The sequence below is a fragment of the Amblyomma maculatum genome, chromosome 1 (assembly GCF_055883805.1).
Source record: "Amblyomma maculatum isolate TAMU_Amacu chromosome 1, ASM5588380v1, whole genome shotgun sequence".
Classification (NCBI taxonomy): domain Eukaryota; kingdom Metazoa; phylum Arthropoda; class Arachnida; order Ixodida; family Ixodidae; genus Amblyomma; species Amblyomma maculatum.
Window position 1 is genome coordinate 309,801,426 of NC_139344.1, and position 24,739 is coordinate 309,826,164.

The 24,739-nt window shown below is 45.3% G+C and overlaps 1 protein-coding gene and 1 long non-coding RNA gene across 2 annotated transcripts; one reads left to right on the forward strand and one right to left on the reverse strand.

The window, feature by feature from the left end:
- Positions 1-5,139: 5,139 nt before the first annotated feature.
- On the forward strand, positions 5,140-9,203 carry LOC146207052 (uncharacterized). The gene is made up of 3 exons (XR_014705089.1): positions 5,140-5,333; positions 5,397-5,483; positions 7,453-9,203. It is a non-coding gene; the product is annotated as an uncharacterized LOC146207052 (long non-coding RNA).
- Positions 9,204-13,808: 4,605 nt separating this feature from the next.
- LOC146207053 (V-type proton ATPase subunit e 1-like) lies at positions 13,809-23,258 on the reverse strand. Its single transcript, XM_084594876.1, has 4 exons — positions 22,973-23,258; positions 22,847-22,894; positions 22,668-22,782; positions 13,809-13,903 (listed from the first exon to the last, which is right to left on the reverse strand). The coding sequence occupies exons 1-3, from the start codon at positions 23,068-23,070 to the stop codon at positions 22,671-22,673; spliced, it is 258 nt and encodes an 85-aa protein (XP_084451002.1). The 5' UTR covers positions 23,071-23,258; the 3' UTR covers positions 13,809-13,903; positions 22,668-22,670.
- Positions 23,259-24,739: the final 1,481 nt, after the last annotated feature.

Consider the following 24,739-nt stretch of genomic DNA (forward strand, 5'->3'; position numbering starts at 1 on the left):
CGGTTATATGTATATATTCATCGCCGGCAAAAATTTGCAGGACATGAGAAAATATTTTGTTTTCTGTAAAGTGCCGCATACATGTCACATACATGCGTATATGCGGGTCCAACTTTTATGTGTTTGACACCAGTCATATACATTCGTCTTCGATTCCATGACGAGGCCTGAAAAGTTTCGTCCCCATTAGTACAACGAACAGAGCTTGATGCGAGGGCATCGACCGCGTCAACATACCATGACCATAAACAGTTAAGAAACACTCAACAGAAACCTCTGGGGCTGCAGTGTCTGAGCCAGCAGTTCCTACAGGGTCTTCAGAATGCATAGAAAAATTCTGGAAGGTTGGGAAAAGTGCAGTTCAATTATTTATCATTGTCATGACGAGGAAGTTCTTTCCGAAATGAATTATTTTTTTACTATGCTTTCAGAAGGCTAGCCAGTTCTGTGCCAGAGAGTTCTGGCTTGCATGTACAAAGTTCACCAGTTGTTCATCTCTGAAGCCTCTCCCTAAACGAAGGCACCTGCACGACAAATGACACCATTACAATCATTGGCTTAGAAAGGCACAGTTTTGACCTATCTCTCATTTCACCAAATAATTCAGCAGTTTTTTTTTTCTTTTTACTGAAGGGTATAGGACGATTCCTCAGTAACCTGTGATGTATTGATAATGGTGCCTTGCAAAGTAACTCATGGGACGAATTTAGACAGGCAAGGTAGAACAATAAGACTTAACATTTTATATGGAGAAAATGAAAGTAACACTTAACAGGCTAGGATAGCAAATAGGAGTTTACAATAGGTAGCAAGGACCTGGAAGTGGTTAGGAAATATGTCTTGTAAGTACAGGTATAGCAACCGCCTGTCTCTGCGATGGCAGTCAAATAACTAGAAAAATAAAATTGACTTGGAGTACATTTGGCAGGTACAAGCTCTCAGATCATAATTGGCAGCTGCCCAGTAGTATACCTCAAAAAATAAATAGTATATGTGACAGCTGTATCTTTTCGGTACTGCCTATTGGGCAGCAATGAGAAGGCTAATAAAAAGGTTTCAACATAACTTTTAGACAATGCAGACAGTTTTGATATAGAAAATGTTAGGTTTAATACTAAGAGACAGTAAGTGAGCAGAGAGAGTGGTCAGGAATAAACGTGAGGTATTAATATTCTAGTTGAAACCAAGAAGAAATGGACATGGCAGGGCATTTAATAATCAGGTAAGCTAGTCGATGGTTGCTATAGGGTAACTGACTGCATTTCAAGAGAAGGCAAACGTCACAGAGGGAGGCAGAAAGGTGGGCAGATGAGATCAGGAAGTTTGTGAGGACTAGGCGGGTGCAGCTGGCACAAGACACGGTTAATTAGCTGATGCATATGGCAGAGGCCTTTGCCCTGCCGTGGGTGCGGTCAACCTGATGGCAACGGTGTGCATTTAAAAGCATCATAATACTTCAAAAAAAAAAAAGTGTTTACCATGTTATGCCATTATTGCTATGTATACACCTGAGTCACACGCACTGTATGCCATGTGCGGATTATCCTTTATTTAGCTGGTTTTTACAGACAGCGCAGACTATATATCTGGAAATTAGAGTATGTTTTTCATGTATTTTTTATAGCATGCATAGTTGATCTCTGTCTTTTAATTCCTGCACATGGCTTCATTTTTTCCTGGAGGAAATGAATGTATCGATTGCTTTTACTTGCATAGAAAAGTTGATGCATGGTGTGAAAGCTGCAGGTACTGTATGTTCTGCGAAATTTATGAAGGGCATGGGGCTATGCTTTCAGTTCTGAGAATTTTTTTTTAACTATATCAAGCAAAAATCTTCACCATTTAGGGTATAGTTTATGGAAAAATCCTCAGATGGTTCCAGCTAGAGCCAGCTAGAGCCAGTTAAGTCCAGAATAGCCCCATGAGCTTAACTAGCTGGTAAAGGGTTTTGTCCAGTTAAAAAAAATAGAATTGTTTAAATTAGAACGGTATGATCGAATGAGAGCAGGCATAATAAAAATGCAGCTTTGATGAATGCTGCTGTGAGAGACATGGTAAACATTACTGTTATAGTTAGCTTATTTTCTTTATTTCTTTTTCTTAACAGTTTAATTAATATTGTTAATTAAGTAGAAGCAAAACATTTTTCTCGCCCCAGGTTATGGTATTGAAGACTGCATGAAACACCTGAGCTGCAGCTAGAAGAAAATATGATGAGCACAGCATAAGAACGGACAAGGGGTATTAGGTATAGGACCGTATACAATATATGTATAAAATGAAATATTAAATTAAGATCCCAAGAGTAAAATGGATATATATATGTGCCAGCTGGTGAATTCAATGACGACCCCTTCATGAAGGTTCTGTGCATGATCGCGGTAAATGCCGACGAAACGCCACTTGGATTAAATGCTAGCTAAAAATGTGCCATTTTATTAGCTGCATAGAATCAAGTTGCGCGATATGCAGGTATAGATCGATAAGCCTATATATTTTGATGATCGACGTAGCTCCGCAAATGCGCGGTTCGAATGATCACAATTAAAGTTATCGTTCAAGAACAATATCTCTAAGCTCACATCGAGTGCACATAGTAAGTTTGTATAATCATCACTCACATTTCTGTTGCCGCAGATATATTATAGTGTGAAACTGAACGAGATTCGTGCGCTCTTTCGGCGAAGATTTGCAAAAAAAAAGTGAATAAATAGCTGAAAAGACTGCTTATGCTAGCATAAGGAATTTTAAGTCCCCGCTGCTGGCTTGCCACAACGAGTGCAGGGTACACAAGCGGCCGTTATGGCTCAAAAGTTGAAGCAGACGACTTAGCTCGGCGAGGCTTTCCACGCAGCCGCAGTAGCCGCAGCGCCAGAGCAAAGCTTTTTTTGTTTTTTTTTTTCCCTACTTCATGACGTCACTGGTCACGTGTAAAGCGGAGGCCCCGCCCCTAGACCGATTTGGTGTGAATGTAGCATCACCCCGTTGGTTGGCTGGTCCCATCGTTGCAGCTGTGTCCCGCTGGGTTGCGCCTGTGCGAGAGGCTGGGGTGTCTGCATTCCCCAAGTTCATCTGGCTGTGTGCCTGGTCCGACTCCCTGGTGCTCCTGTCGGCAGGGCTCCTTTTGTCTTGGGGTGGCCCCTGTTTTCCTCGAGGGGGGCGACCTCGCTTTGAGGCCGGCCCCATGTAGCTGTGGTTCTCTTTCCGCGGTGCCTGGTGTAAACCTAAAAAAGGGGCGAACCACGGATGCCACCTCTTTTGCTACCTGCCTTGCTGTGTCGGCCAGGTAGTGAACTCCATCCCTCGCCAGCCGTCTGTCGCCCTCGAGTACGCGAGACACATCGACGAACACGGCCTTCGCCTCCGTACATAGCCTTTTGAGCTGTGCGTTTAGGAGCATCGCTCTTGCCTTTACCTCTTTGCCGCGTGTCGCGATCTCTGGGACAGAACAGACTACAAGCTGTTGCTTGTATGAGGCAATGAGCTGGTGGATTGTCCGCACGATTGTTTCCGGCTGGGCGTCTTCGATTATGTCCGCTACTCCTACGTGTAGGACTAGCAAGCGACTGTTGCTTAATCCGGCGTCTTGATGCTCGCTCAGTATCCGCTGCGCATCGGTCACTGACATGTGGCGCTCATAGATGCACCTCACCTCTGCGTTCTTTCCCAGCTGGCGGCGTAACGGATGGATGGATGGATGGATAAGGCTGAACCCTTTGAATCGGGCGGCGGCGCCACAGGCCGCCTAGCCGTGAATAGTAATATATAGTGTGGACCTATTCTTGCCTTCCTTTCAGCCACCAATCAGCTAACCTTCGTTTGGTTATTTCTACCCTTTTAAAGTCTATTTTCCCTTCATTATCCTTAAACCCCAATGCTTTGGCTAAATCTGGCCCGTTGCCTTGAACTATAGGGCGGAGCCCTTTACAGGAAATTATTAAGTGTTCAGGCGTTTCCTCATCCTCCCCACACACCCTGCACAGCGTGTCTATCTCTTGGTACTTGACTCGGTACGTCTTAGTCCGCAATACTCCTGTCCTAGCCTCGAACAACAATGGGCTGCCCCTAGAATTATCGTAAATGTTTTCTTTGGCTATTTCCTGCTTGAACGTTCGGTACATTTCTAATGCTGATTTAGTCTCCATCCCTGTTTTCCACAGACCCCTCTCTGTTTCCTTAACCTTTTTCTTAATTGATGATTCCTGGCTGGTCCCCCTACTGCTGTCCAAATATTTGCTTGCCAATTTTCTTGTCCGCCTTCTCCATCTTGTGTCAACATTCCTCATGTAGAGGTAGCTGAAGACTTTCCTAGCCCACCGCTTTTCTCCCATTTTTCTCAATCGTTGCTCAAACGCTATCTTGCTGCCAGCTTCCCTGCTCTCAAAAGAAGACCATCCCAGGTCACCCTGCACACCTTGGTTTGGCGTATTCCCATGAGCTCCCAAAGCAAGCCTACCCACCCCGCGCTGTTTAATTTCCAACCGTGCTCGGACCTCTGATCTCATACACAGGACTGCGTTGGCAAAAGTCAGACTAGGAACCATCACCCCTTTCCAAATCCCTCGCACCACTTCATACCTATTGTAATTCCAAAGCGCCCTGTTTTTCATGACGGCTGCATTTCTACTTCCCTTAGCTGCCACATATTTTTCATGCTCCGTTAGGTATTCAGCTCCAGTATTTATCCACACCCCAAGATACTTGTACTTATCCACTACTTCCAGCATGTCCTCCTGTATCCTATGTTCGCCGGCCTCATTATCATTAAAAATCATGACTGCCGATTTTTCCTTGCTAAACTGCAGACCTAACTTATCTCCCTCTGTACCGCAGATATCCATCAACTCCTGCAAATCTACCCTGTTGTCAGCCATCAGTACTATATCATCTGCATACATTAGTCCTGGTAATGACTGTGGGATAAATTCTCCTTGCTTGAATAAAGAAAGGTTGAAGCCGAGTCCACTCCCCTCTAGTTTAGCCTCTAATCCTTGCAGGTACAGCATGAACAACAAAGGTGACAGGGGACATCCTTGTCTAAGCCCCTTCTTTACCTCTACAGGCTTCGACACCTTTTTTTCCCATTTTATTACTATTACGATGAGCAGCGCCCCTGGCGGCCAAAGTTGGAAGGCATCGGCGATGCACAACCGGAAAGCCAGATGCGTGAATGATCCATTTCCCTACAAACAGCAATGTTTTTTGGTATTTAGAGGAAGTCTAGACAAGTACTCAGCGTGCATCTTTTTCTCGTCGTTCGATTTTGCGTACATGCAGTTTAAACGCCCGCATGCTCGAGCACGCGGGAGATATGCATGCGTCGCCGGACTTAGGTATGCGGTAGAAAATGTGCGCTGCACATTTCGTTGCAGAAGCTGACTCTTGGAATTTTGCAGAGTGTGTCATGCAAGTGATCGTTGCTACAACCACGCATCCATGTTCCCACGGCTGGCCTACCCCGAGGCGCATAAATGTTCAACCGTGTACGTATCGATGACCGAAGAGAGGACATATTTTCACATATTGGGCGCGAAATCGATAGCTACCAGTGCTCAGTGTTATTCTGCCTTGATCATGCGCAATTCAGTGTTTCAGGTGTGGTCAGCAGCTATAAGTTTGAACAGTTCGCCTGTCAAGTCAGCGGCGCCAGCGATGGACTGGCGGAGCGATTTTCCACGCTACACCGCTGTCTTGCTAGAAAGCCTACCTAGGCGGCGTTTGACATTCAGCTGCTTTTTGTGGGCCCCGTAATTGAAAGCAACGCCTTCAGAAACGCGTTAAATGTTCAAAACTGTATTCTCTTCAACAGTTTCACTCTAGGCTGTCCAAGCAGGCGGACGTTGATAAAACAGTTGAGCACTCCAGTCTTTAGAAATCTGTAGAATCGCCTTCAGTTTTTAAAATTATTGGAATAGGTCACTTTCCGATCGCTGGGACATAGACCCTCATGACAGCGCTGTCACGTGAATAAGGACCACACCAGACCGAAAGCTTGTCTCATATAACAGAGCTAACTAAGGTATACCTTACAGCATTGTGTTGATTTTTATGGTGCATAAGCGACTAATGCTGCCATGCACCAAGAACAAGGTTTAATGTATTTATTTTGTGTGTAATGACTAAAATGTTTTTTAGGATGTAGCTTGTTTAGGAACATTTTAGGAAACCAAAAATGCAGGAAATTTGCACGTCTCTCCTAGGATCATGCTGGGATGGAAAGGGATCTGTTGCAAAATTGTACAAAATGTTTTGCCTCTTATTTTCTCGACTCTGGCGCACGTGTAAGATATGGTTTATTGTTAGTTCATCTCCACACTCCTTGCATATTGGTTTGTCCTCTTTCATAAGTATGAAGCTGTGTGTGAGGTGTGGGTATGTGTTTTGTGAAGATGACCTAAAATGTCCTCCATGTTGTGTTTTTGATTACTGCATGATTTCCATTCCTCAATGACAGGTTTGACAAGTATAGTTTGTAGTTTATTTCTATGTTTCAAAAATCCTGCCATTTCACTCTCACTTTTCTTTGTACAAGCTTCTTGGTATCTTCATGCAGCACATTCACCCTCTGTAATTTAGCATTGCGTCAAGGTAACCTGGTTATCTCTTTTCATCACCTTTCAAGACAACTGTCCCGATTTCATAAAGTGTAGGGTTTCTGACGACAGGAACTCCTTGGAAGTCATAGAAATAAATGAGATCCACAATCATGAGCTAACTAGGGTATGCATATACATGTCCATCGCTCAGTGGAATGGTGTCAGTACGCTGTTAGAACAGGTCTTGTGGTAACAACAACCATTGTCTGAGGAGGTCCTTTAATGGGCATTGAAATGCTATGTAACTACAGGTACTGATAGAACTCTTGATCATGTTATGTGATGATGCGATCCTTGCATGCATATAGGTACACATTTCAGAATCTGCAGTGCACCACTTGACCATTTGCCATCAGTTTGTATGAAAATGTATTTTTCATGTGTGTTAACCAGTATTTAACAGATGAACCCTGTGCACAAGCCAAAAGTGCCACGAGCCAAATGTCACGAGGTCACATGACATGGCAGGAGCTGTAAGTCAAGCTTACAAAGTTATATTTGAAATATGTTCTGGGACGTTTCAGCTCCGATTAAGAAAGGTTACTCCTAGGCCATGGAGGCATGATTGTACAGTTTGGTTAACGTGAGGCTTACAGAGGTCTATGCCAGGTTGTCTATCACCTAACAGGGCAGCCTACGACATTATGCTAATGAGTATATCTGAGATAACAGAGACATGAATTAAGGAATTAGTAATTATGTTTGTATCAAAGGGCATGTAAATTAACGGGAATCCACAGTGGGATCTGCAGACAAGAACCATTAACGCTGGCGCACCATACCCTTACAGGTGGAGATTAGGAGTCTCCCTAATTTTTTGTCTGCTCAAAGCTTGTCATTTCCTTCGTTCTTCCAGATGAGGAAGATGTGAAAATGATAGCATCGAAAATTCCAGAGACCATCGTTAACAAGGATGCTGATCCCAACAGCGTAAAAAGGAATTTCAGAAAAGATGGATGACTAGTAATGCTGGCAACAGTTGAAGCTAAGTGGAAAGGCATGAAATTGAAATGCAACATATGCAGAGATATGTTGCGAGACGACCAGTCTGTGGTGTGCGACATCTGTCTTCATTAGTTTCATCAAGTGATTGGCCAAAGCAGATGGGGCTTGTGGTTTTGTAATAAGTGCAGTGTAGTAGCATAGATGCAACCTTGCCCATTAATAATTGGAGTGCAGTAAGTGCATTGTTTTGTTTTTGTAAGATGTTTATGGTTTCCATGCAAACATTATGAGAAATTTTTGCCTAGAGAATGTTTGCTGAAATGTGAATATAATGTGCAATAAAAATAGTGTTTTCTTGCTATTTACTTTTCCTTGTATGCATTAGTTCTGTGAAGGAAACCACAGGCTAGAAGGAAATGTAATGACATGCATTTTGATACTTGGCCCCGTTGTGCTGGCTCAGTACTTGGCTGCTGAACCCAAAGATGCAGATTTGGTTCCAGCCACAGCAGGAGCATTTCAGTAGAGAAGAAACAATAGGCCATCATGCACCGTGCGGTGTCAGTGCATGTAAAAGACCCCAGGTGGTCGAAATTATACCGGAGCCCTCAACTATTGTGTTCCTCATAGCCGTAGTTATTTTGGGATGCTAAACCAGATATTATATATCACATCATACTCTGAGTAAGATGCTATTCATGGTCAGTTAATCATACACTAAACGACCAACTTTTTTCTGCATGGTAGAGCAGCTGTTGTATAATTTTACTTTAGCCTTCATGAGGAATATCATAGTGGCTCCACATGGCCTTCTGTTGACCCTTGATATGCGTCACCATCACACACCCGAGTATGTATTTGTCTAAGGGCACCTATGCATGTAAGGAGGGGACCGTTACTTTCCATTTGTCAGAACTGAAATGCATGATCCACATCATTTCTGTAATTCAACTGCCTGCTATTTGAACTGTCCAGCATTGATGCAAGTTTCAAAGAACTGCAATTAGCAAATTAATCCAAGCAGGAAACCATGCCAAGAACTGCTTCGGTTTCATCTTTAACAACTGTTTGAGAACTAAGAACTAAAATTAGCCAAATGTTGCAAAACATAGATGAGAGGTTACAAAATCTAAAAAACAATGCAGCCTACCTGTGGCATGTAGGGTTTCACATCCTAAAGTGACATATGTAGCTATGAAGAATACTGTAGTGGAGAGCTCCAGACTAATTTGACTACCCGGGCTTTGTACTTTGCATTGACATCTTGCAGGAAACAGAAGCATTTGCATTTCACCTGCACCAAAGTGCGACTGCCATCACTGGCATTAAACATCACGACCTTGGGGCAAGTAGCCGAACGTGCCGCTAAGATGTCGCAGCGTGTACATACATGCTATACATGTCAACCTTTCTAGCATTAAAGCTGTCACATGGATGGCAGATATTCATGTTCAGCTTTGGACTGACAAGTTTAAAAGTGTACTATTTGTTTTTGTCTAGCATGAAAAACAAAGGAAACTAAGGAAAAACGGAAAAAAAAATGAACATATGTTGAAAAAGCACTAGTCATTAACACATAAAGCATATTCGTTCCTTTATTAATGATAAAGTGACCTTCAACAATAGTACAAAGCCTGAACATTTAGGAAGGTGCTGTGCCAGGCAGCTATTTTACAGAAACCTGAACCATTTCACCTGTAGTAATGCGCATCCCGGCGGTGTGGGCTGGGCACTTATTTTTCGGTCCACTCCAACATGCGAAAACTGCATCATGTGCATTCCCATTTTCTGAGTTTTGAGCTCTGTAGTGCAGGCTAACAAATTGTCGATGACTTATTTTCGTCTGAATGTTGCACAGCGCGTGTAAATAAATTACCACTGCACCTAATAAACACTGACATGCACGTGCAACATCGCCTATCATAAACGGACACATTGATGTCCGTCCGGACATCGGCGCACTCATCACAGCACTCTTGCAGGACGTAATCCGTACATCACAGCATCTCTCGGTAAGCACAAACCACACCTCCAGTTGTACAACAAACACGAATGACGCGATGCTTGGGCTAGAGACACGACGGCGGTACCCAGCTTTTTCAGCTCCAGAACTTGCAGCACCAAACCTCAATGAGAGCAGAAAGCGATGCGTTACGTGATGCATCACATCACAGATGGAAGTGAGGAAACTTTGAAGAATCAAAACTACATAACTACACAACGACCGTCGTAGACATTAATCCACATGATGACCAAACGAGCGGGCGTGCGGGCCGCGGGCTGGCCGTCAACACCGCGATTACATGCGCTTGCGCTCCTGCCACGGTCCAACTCACGTAAACCTATCATCTAGGCACTATTCTTGCCACTGTACTATTCTTTGTAATTTCACATTTCACGCATGCAGTATGTAGTACATACTTCTTGCACCTCGCATGTGCACTTTATGCCAACTTCGATGTGGCTACATATGGCTACCATGTTGTTGCTACAACCACATCTGGGGATCTCGGATCCGTCCGGCTTTCCCGACGGATCCCAAGGCCCGTATCGGAGAAAAATGCGTTGGGTCCGTCCGCCGTACCTCTGAAATATATTTCCCGGATCCGTCAGACGTATCCCGAAAAGAAACGCACCGGGTCCGTCGGACGTACCTTTAAGACCATTGATCGGGTCCGTCCGACGTACCTTTAGCCACTGCCTTTTGTTTATATCACTGTGAAGCTACAAGGCTATCCTTACAATGATGCTTGCTTGGACAGCCCTGTGACACGTTGCCAACATTCCTGTGAATGTTTACCACCTCACTGTGGGCTAGTTGGTATGGATCTTTGGTTGTATACTAGAACATGTAAAAGGCGGACTTAAGTGGATGTCATTGTTTGGTTATGCAGGAGACAGTGGCTACCCACTGGAGTCATGGCTGCTTACACCAATGCCAAGTCATCCCAGACCGAACTTGCTGTCCCTTCTCTGCTATCACCTTGCAGCCTGGCACAGTTGGCTGTGGTCACTAGCTGTGTGGTAAACATGCTTAAACCGAAAAGTGTAGCGTTACAGCAAGGTAATAAATGTCCATGACGCTTATTGGAATCAGAAAATGGCACCAAAGATTTTTTACTGCCACATATACTCAGTAGAAGCACTTATTTCTTGGCCGCTGTATTTCACTCGAGTGTTTTTATTGAGAAAGAGACATCATACATACCAGCACACTTACCTTGATGTACAATGACCATACAACATTGACATGTATATTGCAGAATAATTATTGGGCTCAAAGAAGCCATTCTCTTTCAACATATTGAAGCTACCTATACAAATAGGTACTGTATGCATGGTGCAGTGTGCAAAACGCTTACATATCAGAGGTAAAAATGCCAGCTGGATGGTATACTGCTAGAGATCAGATGCTGTAACAGCTGTTAGGAGAATGGTGTACAAATACTAGGCTGCAGTGCCCACAATGATTGCTGAATGATTACAAAATTCTAGTGAAAATAAAATAAGCATCACACATACATTCTTAAGGCAATGTGTGAGCAGATGTTATGTACACTAATAAAACGTGTAAAAATGCAATGGGACTGCTGAGCAGCTTGAAGACAGTAGAGGCAGCTAAAAAATGAGCATTCAAAAATATTTTACACCATAAACATGGTAGAACGAGGGAAATAAGATGGCTACTCAATACAAAACAGCACTAAACAAGGGTTGAGGAGGAACCTTGGTTTGCTAGCCAAAATCGAAATGTGGGCTCGGCTTGCAAACTGAGGCTCCCCTCAACCCTTGTTCAGCGCTCTTTCATACACCATAAACATGTGATAAGCACCCCTTTACATAATTGTCACCTACTTTTGACCTTGAAATTTATTTTCCAAGTTGTTTTCAACAAATAATCAGAAAAAGCATCTTTTGTGCAAACTGGCCTTTCAATTGAAATGGTTTGTACATAATGCACACAACATGGAAAGGTAATAGAATGAGGAATGTGTGTAAAATGAACATCTTTTATGAAACACTACACAGACTCCATGATGGCACTTCAAAAGTAGCACACATTCTTCGCCTTCAAGGTAATCTGCACACCTCACTGGTGGGCCCCTTGTTTATAATAGGACTAGGGAAATTAACCAGATTCACCAGCTCGCCTCCGGCATCGCGCACCAAGCTTGCGTCATGTGTTTGCCTTTCCCGTCGAAAAGGGGGGGGGGGAGATACCGTTCAACATGAACAGACACTGACAACGATCCAACAATGTGCCACTAACAAACACAGCCTGCTGCGCAAAACACAACATACTACACATCCCTGTCCAGACCTGGCTGAACAGCTCGTCCTCTCCTCGGTCACTATAACAAATTTCTGAATAAAGTATTTTCTTTGAACACACCAAAGGAAGCATTAACATCACAATTTGTGTACCTTATACAGACCAAACGATCAACATCAAAACATCAACGGAATATCGGGAACGGAGCCCGATGTGGCCGAAGTCAACTGACTGCGAAGCACAGGAGTGACTGTCACCGTGGCTTGCACGAGGAGTCCGTGGTGGAGGGTCGTGTGTCGGATCTCGTTTCCCGCACTGCAATTGCCAACAATTGCCAACTGTGGCAACAGCGTTTGCCGAGGATTCAGAATTCCCCCCCAGAACTACCGGGGCGGAGCCACGCTAAAAGTCACTGGTAATTCGACGATTTCGCATACTCGTCACGATTGACGTCTCAAGGCTGCGTCACAGCTCCATAATTTTGACGTCACGCTCACAAACTTGTGAGCGGAGTCCGTAATTCGGCCAGACTGCCCAGACCACATACCTCCCACTCGTCGCTCTTGCCATCGATAGTAAACACTGTTTGACAACGCTGACACTGTTCAGTAAGCGGTGCGTGTCACAAATCGCCGCCAAACCAAAAAAAGGCAAAAGCAACATTCGATCGCGCCATTGCAGCAGCGGCCTTGTCGGCGATTGTGAGATGCAAACGATTTCGCATGGCCTCCGAGATCACCTAATCTCGGAGGCCAAAGATTTTTTTGGTTAACTCCCAATGCCGTCGTGGCATCTGTGGCACTGTCAGCGCCTGCGAGGTAGTCCTGAACGTTTGCTGCGCCGCACAACACACACGCAGTGACACGAAGCCTGCCCCCTGCGTCGCGAAGTGTCCGCCTATTAGCTTACAACTCCCTCATCCGTCCACTGTTAGAATATGCCGGAATTATATGGGACCCTTTCACCTTAACATTCAAACTTGAGCGCATACAGCATAAGGTCGTTAAGTTTGTATTTAATTCATATGGCCGTGCGTCTGTCAGCGAGCTTGTGAAGCGTAGTGGATTACCTTCTGTAACTAAGCGCAATCGTATCTGCCGATTAGTTTCTTTTCCAGCTCGTAAAAGGTCATTATAATATTAACACTTCCAATTATATTACTTACTCTTCAGGTTATAATATGAGACAAAGGCATGCACTAACAATAACCCCTGTGAACGCGCGAAATAACGGTTTTAAACATTCATTCTTTCAGAGGACAATTACGTAATGGAATAAACTTAATAGCGAGACTGTAACTAAGAGTTCTTTACTAATGTTTGACAAGTGCCTGCAAATTTTATGAATTTCAGTGCGTTTATATGCTTTTATTTCTTTTTGGTTTTCCCACCCTGCTATGATCTGTACCAGATCGCAGTATCTATAAATAAATAAATAAAAGTTCGTAATATCCGTTTTATGCCGAACCGCGTTCGCTATGGGAAGTTAAAAATACATGTGTGACAAAAATATTTAGGAAGAGTTCGATATATTCAATAATTCGTTATATGCGTGTTCGTTATATCGTGGTTTGACTGTATACAATAAAGTAATACAATACAGGTATGAGGCATTGTACCACATTTTTTAAGTCAAATAATATTCATATTTATGAAGGAGCTTTCCAGTAGTTTGATCGGATATTGCATTTTTAAAGAACACGACCTGCCAAACAGCGCCCGAGAGATGCTCGTGACTTTTAGCTTAGTTTCTGCAGGTGAGACAGCCATTAACGTTAAAAATCATGCTTGGCAAATATGCACTTTGTCTTTGTGGCGATGCTGAACGAAAGAGTGGTTTTAATCTCATCGTGATAATCTTGGACATTTCTCATTCATCAGAAACAGCTGCATGCACTCGGTATTCATCAGACAAATACTTTTTGAATAAAACCAACAGCCCTGTTTACGTGGCTGGCTCACATAGGGCGCTTGTTGAGCAGGCATTTTTGACACTTGTTGAATGATCGAAGATTTTTATTTAACAAGATGAAGGCACTTGAAGGTTGCATAGCAGTCTTGGAGGCACTTGCATGGTCTTCATCTTTGGTCTGTAAGCATAAGACACAGAAGATGCTCTGTGAAGACTTTTTACTAGGGTGGCTAGAAGGGTAGGTGTGAAAAGCACTGCACTTAGGATTGTCTGCAGCCTGCAAAGTGCAACAAGAAAAAAAAAAAGAAGCACTCGTGCATCCCTAAATGCCTGACAAACTGAGATATTTGATAGTACTGGCTCTTTCCCAATTGTTCAATGGTGACCATTTTGACTGACACCTTTGGGAAGCCAGACCTGTTTTACCATATGGCAGTTTTCAACTTAGTTGCAATTCTGGCTGCATGTTTTGCGCGTCCAAGGCCAGTATGCCGAGATGGCAGAAGAACCTGTGTAGAAGACTAATAATTTATTAGAGCGATTGCAGCATGAAAAACTAGTAGGGTGCAGCGCAACTGAGCCAGCCGTTTGCCTCTGGTGCTCTGGTGGTGGCTCAACTGCTGGACCGAAGGACAATGGAGACGAAAGCGCCTGTGTGCAGTAGAATTTCAGGTGGTCAAAATTCAAGACCCTATGAGCCTACCAAAACTCGGCTCAATATGTTTGTGACTATACTTTTCATTCATTCATACTATACTATTCATTACCCTTAGCCTCATTCTATGTCACATTCACTGAGTGCAGAACTATGCCATACCCAGCAGCATGATGCCTGTCGAGAATGATTACCTACCCATATCCTGTCCCCTAGTATAGTTACCTTTTTTTTCCCCTGTGGAATTTGTTCTTTTACAAAGCCATGGAGTTTCCTCCCTGCTACTTTTCCTTTTAGCCTTGTCTGACCTTTTTCCAACTCAAACTTTCATTTTGGAAAAAAAAAAAAGAGTTCAAGAGGTTCTATGAAAGCTAAACTTGGGGTGCATAGCAATAAGCTCTAAATGCTCCAGCCTTGTTCCACGGGAAAACATCTGTCAGTGTTTACCATCGCCGTATCAGTAAGAAGTATTCCCAATTACCTTTTCAACTCGTTCAGACAGGTTTGTAGTTGGCATGCAAGGTTGTTCTAAGCTTTTCCAAAGCAACTAGTCAGCCAATGTGAATTCCCTTGGAAAAAAAAAACAATTAAAATAAACACTTGTTTTATAGCTTCCACTGGCATCGCAAAATAGCTCTTTCAGCCTGTTCCTGTCTTAAATTCAGTTTTATCTAGATCCTAATCTGATATTGAATCTCTCCAATGTTCTGCCTGTGCCTGCATACCAAAAGAGGACATGTTAATCCCATTTTGTAATGGGTGTTTTCAAGCTGCCAAATAATGCTACGAGGGAAGTCAGAATGGGCTGCATGATGAACGCAAGGTACCCACAGATTTCAAAACGGTAGCAGTGCACGCACTACTATGTGCATTCATTCATATCCACATACACTTGGTAACATGAGCATGTGGTCTTCTCATTTCAGGTTTTTATTTGGGCACGCACAGACAAGTATGCAACAACCACAGTAGCAAAAGCTGAGAACAGCAATGAAATGTTTCTGCGAGGGCAACAGAAAGAGCTCTCATAATGTTCCTTTTTTAATGCTTCCCCTGAAAAGCGCTTGTTGAAAGCGCAAAAAAATTGGTCTCGACAGTATGCTACACTATATTCGGCCGCCGGGAGAGAACGCCCTCATTTTGTGAGACTTTTAAACCTCAGTGCTTCTCTAGTTGCTGCGTCATCCACAAGGGCGCTGGCATCTACTGGGAAGCCTGCCATTGCCACGGTCATCGTAGCAGACGCCGTAGTTGCTGCGTAGTAGCGCGACAGTGATATGCGGCGAGATTGTTTTGCACGTGTCGCCGTAAATATGAGACTCTGTGGATATGCGCGTGATCTACATGGAGCAGAGAAGCACTGGTATTTTGAAAAGGTTTGGCTGTTCAGCGATATCAACCTTTACTACTACAGTGATTCCGACGTGGTGCGAGAAGTGGGACTGCTGCCATGAGTTGAATTCACCGACATAAAAGACTATCTTGTGCACGGAACAAGTTTTGCGACATGAAACCAGTTAAAATGCTTATAAATCTATGGAAACAATTTTCTGACGAGTGGGTGGGTGCAAGAACCATGCGTCAAGGTACTTGCAGACGGCCGACGCGGCATTCTCTGAAAGGTAAGGGATTTGCGGCATGGCTGTTCATGTAGCTAGACTATAAATATTGCCACTCCGATCTACTTTTGAGTGAGGAACTACAAATTGATCTAACGGAACTGCTGCGTACTAGTTCACCGAAGACCGAATTCTTGGCTCGTTCATTTGTAGCATAGTGGACACAGAATGGAAAACGTTTTCGCTGTGGCATTCATGCTGTGAGTGCGGAAAGTTTTTTTATGGACTGTTTTACAGCTCAAATACTGCAGCGAAAGTGTTTTATTAATGTGCTGGACCAGTGTCGGTAAAGCTTGTGCAGGTAGTCCACTACAGCTACCAAAAATGTGTTGCCGCAGTGTCGGGCGTTCTTTTTTTATATATATAACTGGGCTGTCCAAGCCTTTGCGATTGATACGCCGAAACCATTCCACTCTTCGTCTTGTCAGCTTTTCAGTTTTCTTACACTGGTTGGTAACAACTCTGAGAATGCAAAAAAAAGTGACCTGGACAGCGTTCTCGTCCTCGGACCCTTTTTTGAGTGATTACTACACCCAAACACAGCACAGTTCACCACTGCTGACACTCGGCAGTCGCATTGGGCGACGCGGCGCAATACACTGCCAACTTGCTCAGCACAGAAAGCTCCACGTACGAAGGTGGTTGCGGGCACAATTAATACCTTAAAATTATCATGCGGGTCACTTCCGATGGTGTCTGTATCCTATGGCGAACTTGAGGCTGCGAGCAGCTAGGTGCTTCGGGTGTGCGAACGACCGCGAAATGGCGCTGTAGACCGCGTGACGCCAGTGCCGCCTGGAAGCATGGAGTCATTCACGCCTGACATTCAGTCATATCAGTGCCTCCTCTATACTTTCTGTGCCTGGGAGAATGCTCTCCTCAGGCCGTCGGGTGCCGGCTCCACCGCCGCTCGAAGCTGCTGCCAGGCGGCGCTGTATACTCGACGGAGATAGGTCGCGCGCAGTACGAAGCTTGCTCACGTATATGCATTCACGCTTTTCTCAAGCTTCTGTAAGTACATATTCCGCACATAGTCTGTCCGATCGTGCCGCCAATGTGAAACATTTATATTTGATTGCATTCGTGCTTTTCTCAGGGCTATTGCATGCCCGTGTTCCGCATGCAGTCTGTCCAGCCAGGCTGACAGTGAGAAATTTGCATTCGTGTTTTACGCGTACGTGTCGCAGAAAAGCTGGCGTCGGTGTTGTCGTTGTAATGCCAAAATCAGCGAGAAGCAGGGGAATAAAAAGTCTTGGAAAGAAGCAGAGCCCAAAGGGTCTGCTTCTAAGAGCAACTTTGTGCAGCTCGTAATAAATTTCCAGTATTCCCAATCTCTTAATGGCAAGATTTTTTGTACAACCCTCTCCAATGGTAAGGACCTCCAATAATAAATCAGTACCCCTTACACGGCTCAGAAGCAGACCCCCTGGGCTCTACAGTTTTGACAAAGGCTCAGACTGTATGTTGTTAATGTAAGTGTAGGCATCCACCAACACTGCACCTAGCTTCCTTTCCCAAAGCAACCTAAACCAAAATATAAAAATTTCACGGAATGAAGAGGTGGTGTTAACTCTTTTCCTACCGTGCCCATTGAGCATCGTTAGCCCGCTAACAATGAGTTCACACGCCGATTTCGAACCCTTCCGAGTCGCTCACGGACACTGTATACTATCTAGTGCGTAGTCTGATAACCGAAGTTTCGATTTTGATACTGTTTTCATTTTCCCCGCAAAGCGGCTATTTTTGAGGGCACTCCGAACATGCGCCAGCATCTCAGTCGCATGCGAGAATGGCAGCATCCGCGTCGGCGACGCGCGCTTCGAAATGTCGCAAATCTGATGACTACGCACTATCTACGATCGATGTTATCGATGACACAAGCAGAAACTACTCTGAAGATGCTGCCAATTATAGTCAGAATGCAGTTCCGACCCTGCTGACGACGCAACCAGCCCGGAACACCGGCGGTCGCACTTCGGCTCGCTAACGATGACTTCGGGAGCAAGTTTTGAACCTTTCTGTGTCGCTCATGAATACGCTTCGCTATCTAGCGCATAGTCGGATAATAACTGAAACTTAGTTTTTATCGCTGTTTACATTTTTTTCCCGCGAGGTGGCTATTTTTGAACGCACTCCGAGCACGCGCTAGCGTCGCGGATTGGTTTGGTTTGTGGCGTTTAACGTCCCAAAGCGACTCAGGCTATGAGAGACGCCGTAGTGGAGGACTCCGGAAATTTCGACCACCTGGGGTTCTTTAACGTGCACTGATATCACACAGCACACGGGCACCTTGCTTTTCGCTTTCATCGAAAAGCGACGGCCGAGGCCAGGATTCGATCCTGCGTCCTTGGGAACAGTAGCCGAGCGCCGTAACCACTGCGCCAGCGTCTGAGTCGCATGCGAGAATGGCGGCATCCGCATCAATGACGCGCGCATCGAAACGTCACAAATATGACGATTGCGCACTGTCTACGACCGATATTATCGATGACCCAAGCAGCAGTGACTCTGAAGATGCTGCCAGTTCTGACCCCAATGACGATTCAAACCAGCTGGCGGCCACACTTTGTTGGCCTATTTTGCATGCGTCTGGGACTGCTTTGGATGTTTTGTTTGTGTTGTTCTCATTCCCTAGCGTCCCGCAAAACAGGGAGTGGTGTTTTGCCCAAGAAGGAAACCGCTCTGCAGCGGTCCTCGTTGATTGCTCATCAAGAAAACTATGCAATACTGCACTTTTATTATTTCACAGGGAGTGACCGATATAATGCTCTGCATTTTGCATATCTCGAGAAATTTTTAAATTTTTGTTGTTTCATTTACAAGTGCATTTTGTCAAGATTTGTTCAATTTTTTTCTAAAATCTGGTTTTTGGGAAATTATATTGTGAGTTACAACCCACAACTTCATATTCAAAGTTGTATGCCTAAAAAGCAAATTTATTTAGCTTCCTTTTCGTGTATTGCATAAAATTTTAGACGTGATAGTTTTTACAGAAAAAGACATCTACTGAAACCTACAGAAAACGGCCATTTTGCCCACGGTAGGGAAAGAGTTAAAGGGGCTATCGCGTCAAATTTTAAGGTGAAGCTTGAACTTCCCCTTATACTTTTATTTTTCAGGCTTTTTGAAAAATGTGCCCCGCATGCCTCAGTATGTCATACTGTTGTGTGCCATTGTGCAAATAGAATGGAAAGAAAAAAGATGCCGGGCTGTCCTTCCATGAAATACCAGCCGCCAATGGTACTGCAGAATTAAGCCACTTACCACATTAGGCGAGTACGCCATCCCTGCTCTTTGTGCATGAAAACTGCTAATGTGCAAGAGCTATTGCAGCGACGAGCACAGGCATAAACACATGACCCTTATATCGGTTCGTTTCCTGCATCCTCTTGTCTGCAACTACGCATTCAATGTCACCGACAAGCATAACGCAGTTAAACATTTCGCAAAAAAACCCATTTCTCAAAAATATGTGAAACTGTCAGGGAGGCGTATACGGCGACTTCTCCTCGATCATCTTTATTTCGTATGTACATATGTATGTGTATATATATATATATATCATCAGGTATTTTCCTTTTTAAAGAATCGAGAACGTTTCACTGACATGGAGTTATAGCCTCCACAATAAATGCTTTCTTTTTTTTTTTTGAGTAAAGCTGTTTTGACTCACAATTCACTGATCTTAAAAAAATAATCCTCTTTGCGCTGTGATATCTGCATGCAGATCGTTACTGAACTGACAGCAATGACAGAACGGCACATTTTTCGTGCGTACCACTTGGCTGAAGTTAAGGGTCAACACTCAGACTGTAGATTCTAATCACTGCGTCTGCCCGCACACAGAGACTAGTGTTGCAGGAAGTATGTGGCAGGGAGCGCTGTTTTTTACTATCACAATTTAACCTGCTTTAAATTCTCAAATTATGAAAAAACGGTATATATTCGCATTTTCTGACAGCAGCTCTAACTTTTTCTCACCGGCGGCAATTCTAAAAGTCGAAAGCGTTAGGGAGTGAACGCGGGATCAGGCAGTGAACGGTGATAGAACAATTTTAGAAGCCTTGCATTTGAGCAGGCACGTGCTCCTACATCGGTGCAACAAATGACTCGCGAGCGCACTGCACAGCAGTAGCGGAGTATGACACATGCATGTAAAATGGGCTTGTTGCAAAGAGCGACACTTCTACCACTACGTCAAGGTGTTTCTGGAGGATGGAACGGCCACTCTCCGGATAGGCGAGCACGTCTCAGAGCATTAATCTGGGCGACAAGGAAACACCACAAGGCTCAGTACTTTCACCATTCTTATTTAACTTGGCGATGACAAAGCTTTCTCGCGCACTGGGTGAAATTACTGATGTGGAGCGTATACACAGACGACGTTACCATTTGGAGCACCGATGGCAGCGATGTGGAATTTGAAGCTTGCATGCAAGAAGCCATCACGGGAGGCCCATCTTGCCCCAATGGGACTTCGCTGCTCTTCTAGAAAATCCGATCCACCACCCCCCAAGACCAGGGCGCCCGTCCAACGACTGGCGCCGACACTACACACCATGCACAGAGTTACACGACAGGGATGGAAATCGCATACCTACGGTTGACAAAACATGAATTCTAGGATTAATCATCCAAAGCAACGGCTCCAACTGGGCGATGCTCAACAGCATCACGATCAAGATTGCAAATGCGATCCGGATGTTTCGGCGCATCATGAATAGACACAAGGGACTGAGTGAGGACGTCATTCAAATGGTCCACGCATTTGTACTCTGTCAAATCACATATGTGGCTGCAATGCTCAACTGAAAAAAAGAACAGAGGAGGCTTGAAGCACACATATGCTGAGCTTTCAAGACAGCGTTGGGGCTCCCTGATAATGCCTCCACTGAACTACTCTTACAGCTAGGAGTGCACAATACCCTTGCCAAAATCGAAGCACAGCACATGGCACAGATTGCACGCCTATCAAGCACCAAAGCGGGCAGAGAGATTCTCTTCAAGCTCGGTCTGAACACCATAGCAGAAAGGGACAATGTCCTGCAGTTACCTAAAGTTGTGCAAGAAGCAATCAGTGTCCCCCTTCCACGTACACCAGATCCACAATCAAGGAAGAAAACTCGCCCGCGCCAAAGACCTCGCTGCGGACGCGGCAGAGTTTCCCCGACCACACAGCTTTCGTGGATGCAGCGTACACACCGGGAAAGCATGCCTACTCTGTAGCAGTAGTCGACGGACACGGGCATACGCGCAACTCACTCACACTTTACACCAAAAAGCCAGAGAATAAGCAGCGATAGCACTAGCTCTAAAAGACTCTAACTTCACAACTGTATACAGTGACTCTAGAGCAGCCACTCGAGCTTTCGCCAAGGGCGGGATAGATAAGACGACACTACGGATCTTAGGCGGAAGTAACATCACTGATCACTCCATCGTATGGTTCCCGGCACACAGGGGCAGCTTAGGGGGCGGCCTGCGGAATCTCAACGAGATCGCACACGAGGCGGCGCGAAGACTCATCGACCGCGTCCCTTCGGTTTCCCCCGCTAGTCCACATATCGAGTACAGAGATCAATTATTCACGTACAACGAGCTCACTAAGCACTTTTACCTAGGCAGACGAGCATTTCCCCACCCGAATAAGAAATTAACCCGCAACCGGTCAGTCACGTTACGCTTGCTCCAAACGAACTCGTACCCCAACCCCTGGCGCATGAAGCACATCGCCCCAGACTACGACGGACGTGTGCTAATGGTGCAGTGACGGTGTAGACTTGAACCATATGCTGTGTGGTTGTGCATCGACCGACGCTTACACCAAGAACAAGGAACATTGGGACAAAGTGCTAAAAAGTGCTTTACTACACGATCAGCTTAGGGCTGTTCAGGAGGCCCGCGCGGCGGCGGAGAGCTTCGGGTTCTCTGTGCCGACGTGGGAGCTGCCCTCAACACCTGGCGCCTAGCCGAGTGTCCTTCAGGACCCCTACTGTGGGAAATAAAGCTTTACCAAACCAAAGAGCGACAAGTATTTCAGGGGTCCTTTTCAAAAATGTTTTGATCATACTTGATAAGGCACGAATGCAGAGGGCTCCTGACTCGACAGCGTCTACATGTTTCTAGATAAGTGGGTCAAGCGAGTTAACGCGACCCGCTCCGCCGCCTATTTTACTCGACCCGACTGCGCATATACGTGAACCCGACAACTAGGCTTACTTGACCAGACTGTCGAGTTCATGTATACTGGGCTCTTGATTCTACTCTAGTGGCGGCGAAAGGACGTACTAGCGCCGACGGCCGGCTCCCTTTTTTCTCCGTTCCTTTTCCCAGGTACAGAAAATATAGAGGAGGCCCTGGTAATACTGAATGTCAGGACAAAAGTTGTTCTGAAGACGGTAGCGCACCGGCAGAGCGCCCACGTAGGCTCAAGTGCTCTTTATAAAACTCGCACAGACGACAGTTAAGGTAAGAAACTACAACTTCGCGACAGGGCATTGTCCGCCAATTCTGCTGTGACGAGGCGGCGGAGCAACAAAGTAACCAGGCGGGCTTCACACCTCCCTTCTAGCCACGGCGAACTAGTGCATATAGCACGAGAGGATTTCGCTTTGGGCTCATAGCGGAAAGACACGAAGCGCTCTACGCAAACAGCCTCGCCCACTTACCCATCACGCCTGGGACCCGTTGCTTGGCCAATAGCGCTCCATGAGCACTACAGTGCCGTTGCTCAGCGTTGGGCCGACCATGGGGTACATTTGGGACATGTAGGTGCACAGCCAGCTGTGCGGGGCAAGAAAGCGCGCTTTACGACGGCAGTCACGGATGGATCCACAAGCCTACTTACAAAAGGTAGCAGCATATTGACGTGGTGACAATCATGACCTGAATAAGGCTGCAAATAAAAACATTGGCGTCAAAACAGACATAAGCATCAACTGCCGCAACAACCCTTGAAGAGCCAGCAACTCGCCTGCGATGCGAGCCTTTCCGGACGAACCATGGGACGATAGCGCCAACGATCACCCAGAAGACGCTTACAATGGAGACGGCAGCTACACCTGCTCCCATCTTCTAGGTGGTCTTGTGAGAGTGTACAAAATAATACCCAAGTCCTACGTAGTACACCCTCAAACGCTATACTCCGTGCGCACTGTGTGAGCGGTGCGTCACATGCGTAACATTCCGCCCGCTCATCCGCGGTTACAGCGGCTAGAATAGGGGAAGTGTGCGGCGGACCGCGCTCTGAAGCCCTTCCGCGATGCTCCGGAGCGGGAGATCCAGGGGGCGCTGACAAACGTTTACAAGATTGAGAAAAATGGGAGAAAAGCGGTGGGCTAGGAAAGTCTTCAGCTACCTCTACATGAGGAATGTTGACACAAGATGGAGAAGGCGGACAAGAAAATTGGCAAGCAAATATTTGGACAGCAGTAGGGGGACCAGCCAGGAATCATCAATTAAGAAAAAGGTTAAGGAAACAGAGAGGGGTCTGTGGAAAACAGGGATGGAGACTAAATCAGCATTAGAAATGTACCGAACGTTCAAGCAGGAAATAGCCAAAGAAAACATTTACGATAATTCTAGGGGCAGCCCATTGTTGTTCGAGGCTAGGACAGGAGTATTGCGGACTAAGACGTACCGAGTCAAGTACCAAGAGATAGACACGCTGTGCAGGGTGTGTGGGGAGGATGAGGAAACGCCTGAACACTTAATAATTTCCTGTAAAGGGCTCCGCCCTATAGTTCAAGGCAACGGGCCAGATTTAGCCAAAGCATTGGGGTTTAAGGATAATGAAGGGAAAATAGACTTTAAAAGGGTAGAAATAACCAAACGAAGGTTAGCTGATTGGTGGCTGAAAGGAAGGCAAGAATAGGTCCACACTATATATTACTATTCACGGCTAGGCGGCCTGTGGCGCCGCCGCCCGATTCAAAGGGTTCAGCCTTATTCATCCATCCATCCATCCAAGTCCGCTCACTGCGTGTCGTCTGCTCGCCGCGCGGTTAATCAGCCGCGTTTGAGACATCGCTTCAAGATCCGATGCATACTTTCTGCTCTTACTGCGACCTCCATTTTTACACGGCATCTTTATTTATTTGTCAACCATCTAAGTCATGCCAATGTAATTTTATTATTCTATGCAGCGGGCATTTTTAAGCGGAAGAATTACAACCAGCATTCTAAGCGGGATTTCGCTGGGGTGGCTTTGAAACCTCCTTTGAGCAATCACTCCAAGAAAAACTTGCCGCCAGTAAGGGCCACCAGACACAGGCCGAGGTAAAAAGATTAACTTTGCTGGCCACAGTGATAGATAGACCACTCCGCAATTTCAATGCCCAGTTTTTTTTTCTTTTTTTTTTTTCACGTATTAAGCTGCCAGTCTTTCAAGCTGCGCTTTGATCGAAGGTCGTTGGCTTCATCCTATATGACACAGTGGCACTAAAGACATAATTACGCCTCCTTAATCCTAATGAAAACCCAAGGAACTATTTAAGTACTTAGCTAAACGTGGCAAGGCATGGTATAACAAAGCTACAGGAGGCAATGCTTTTCTAAACATGAGCTGTAAACATTGCATGTATATCCGTGCTAGTAAACCACCTGTTATGGGGTTGTTAGGGGCCGAGCCCCAAGACGTCTATGCCCGGGTCACCAACGTGCCCTGAGAAGGGCGCGGGATGAGGCGCCCAGGAAGGAGACTGTACACATTGCTAGCGGGAGACAAACTGACCCTCCTTGC

Coding starts and splice junctions, on each gene's coding strand:
- LOC146207053 (XM_084594876.1), bottom strand. CDS start 23,070: ATGGGAGCAGGTGTAGCTGCCGTCTCCATTGTAAGCGTCTTCTGGGTG. Junction 22,895..22,972: donor CGGAAAGGCTCGCATCGCAG/GCGAGTTGCTGG, acceptor TTTTATTTGCAG/CCTTATTCAGGTCATGATTG. Junction 22,783..22,846: donor TCAATATGCTGCTACCTTTT/GTAAGTAGGCTT, acceptor TGCCCCGCACAG/CTGGCTGTGCACCTACATGT.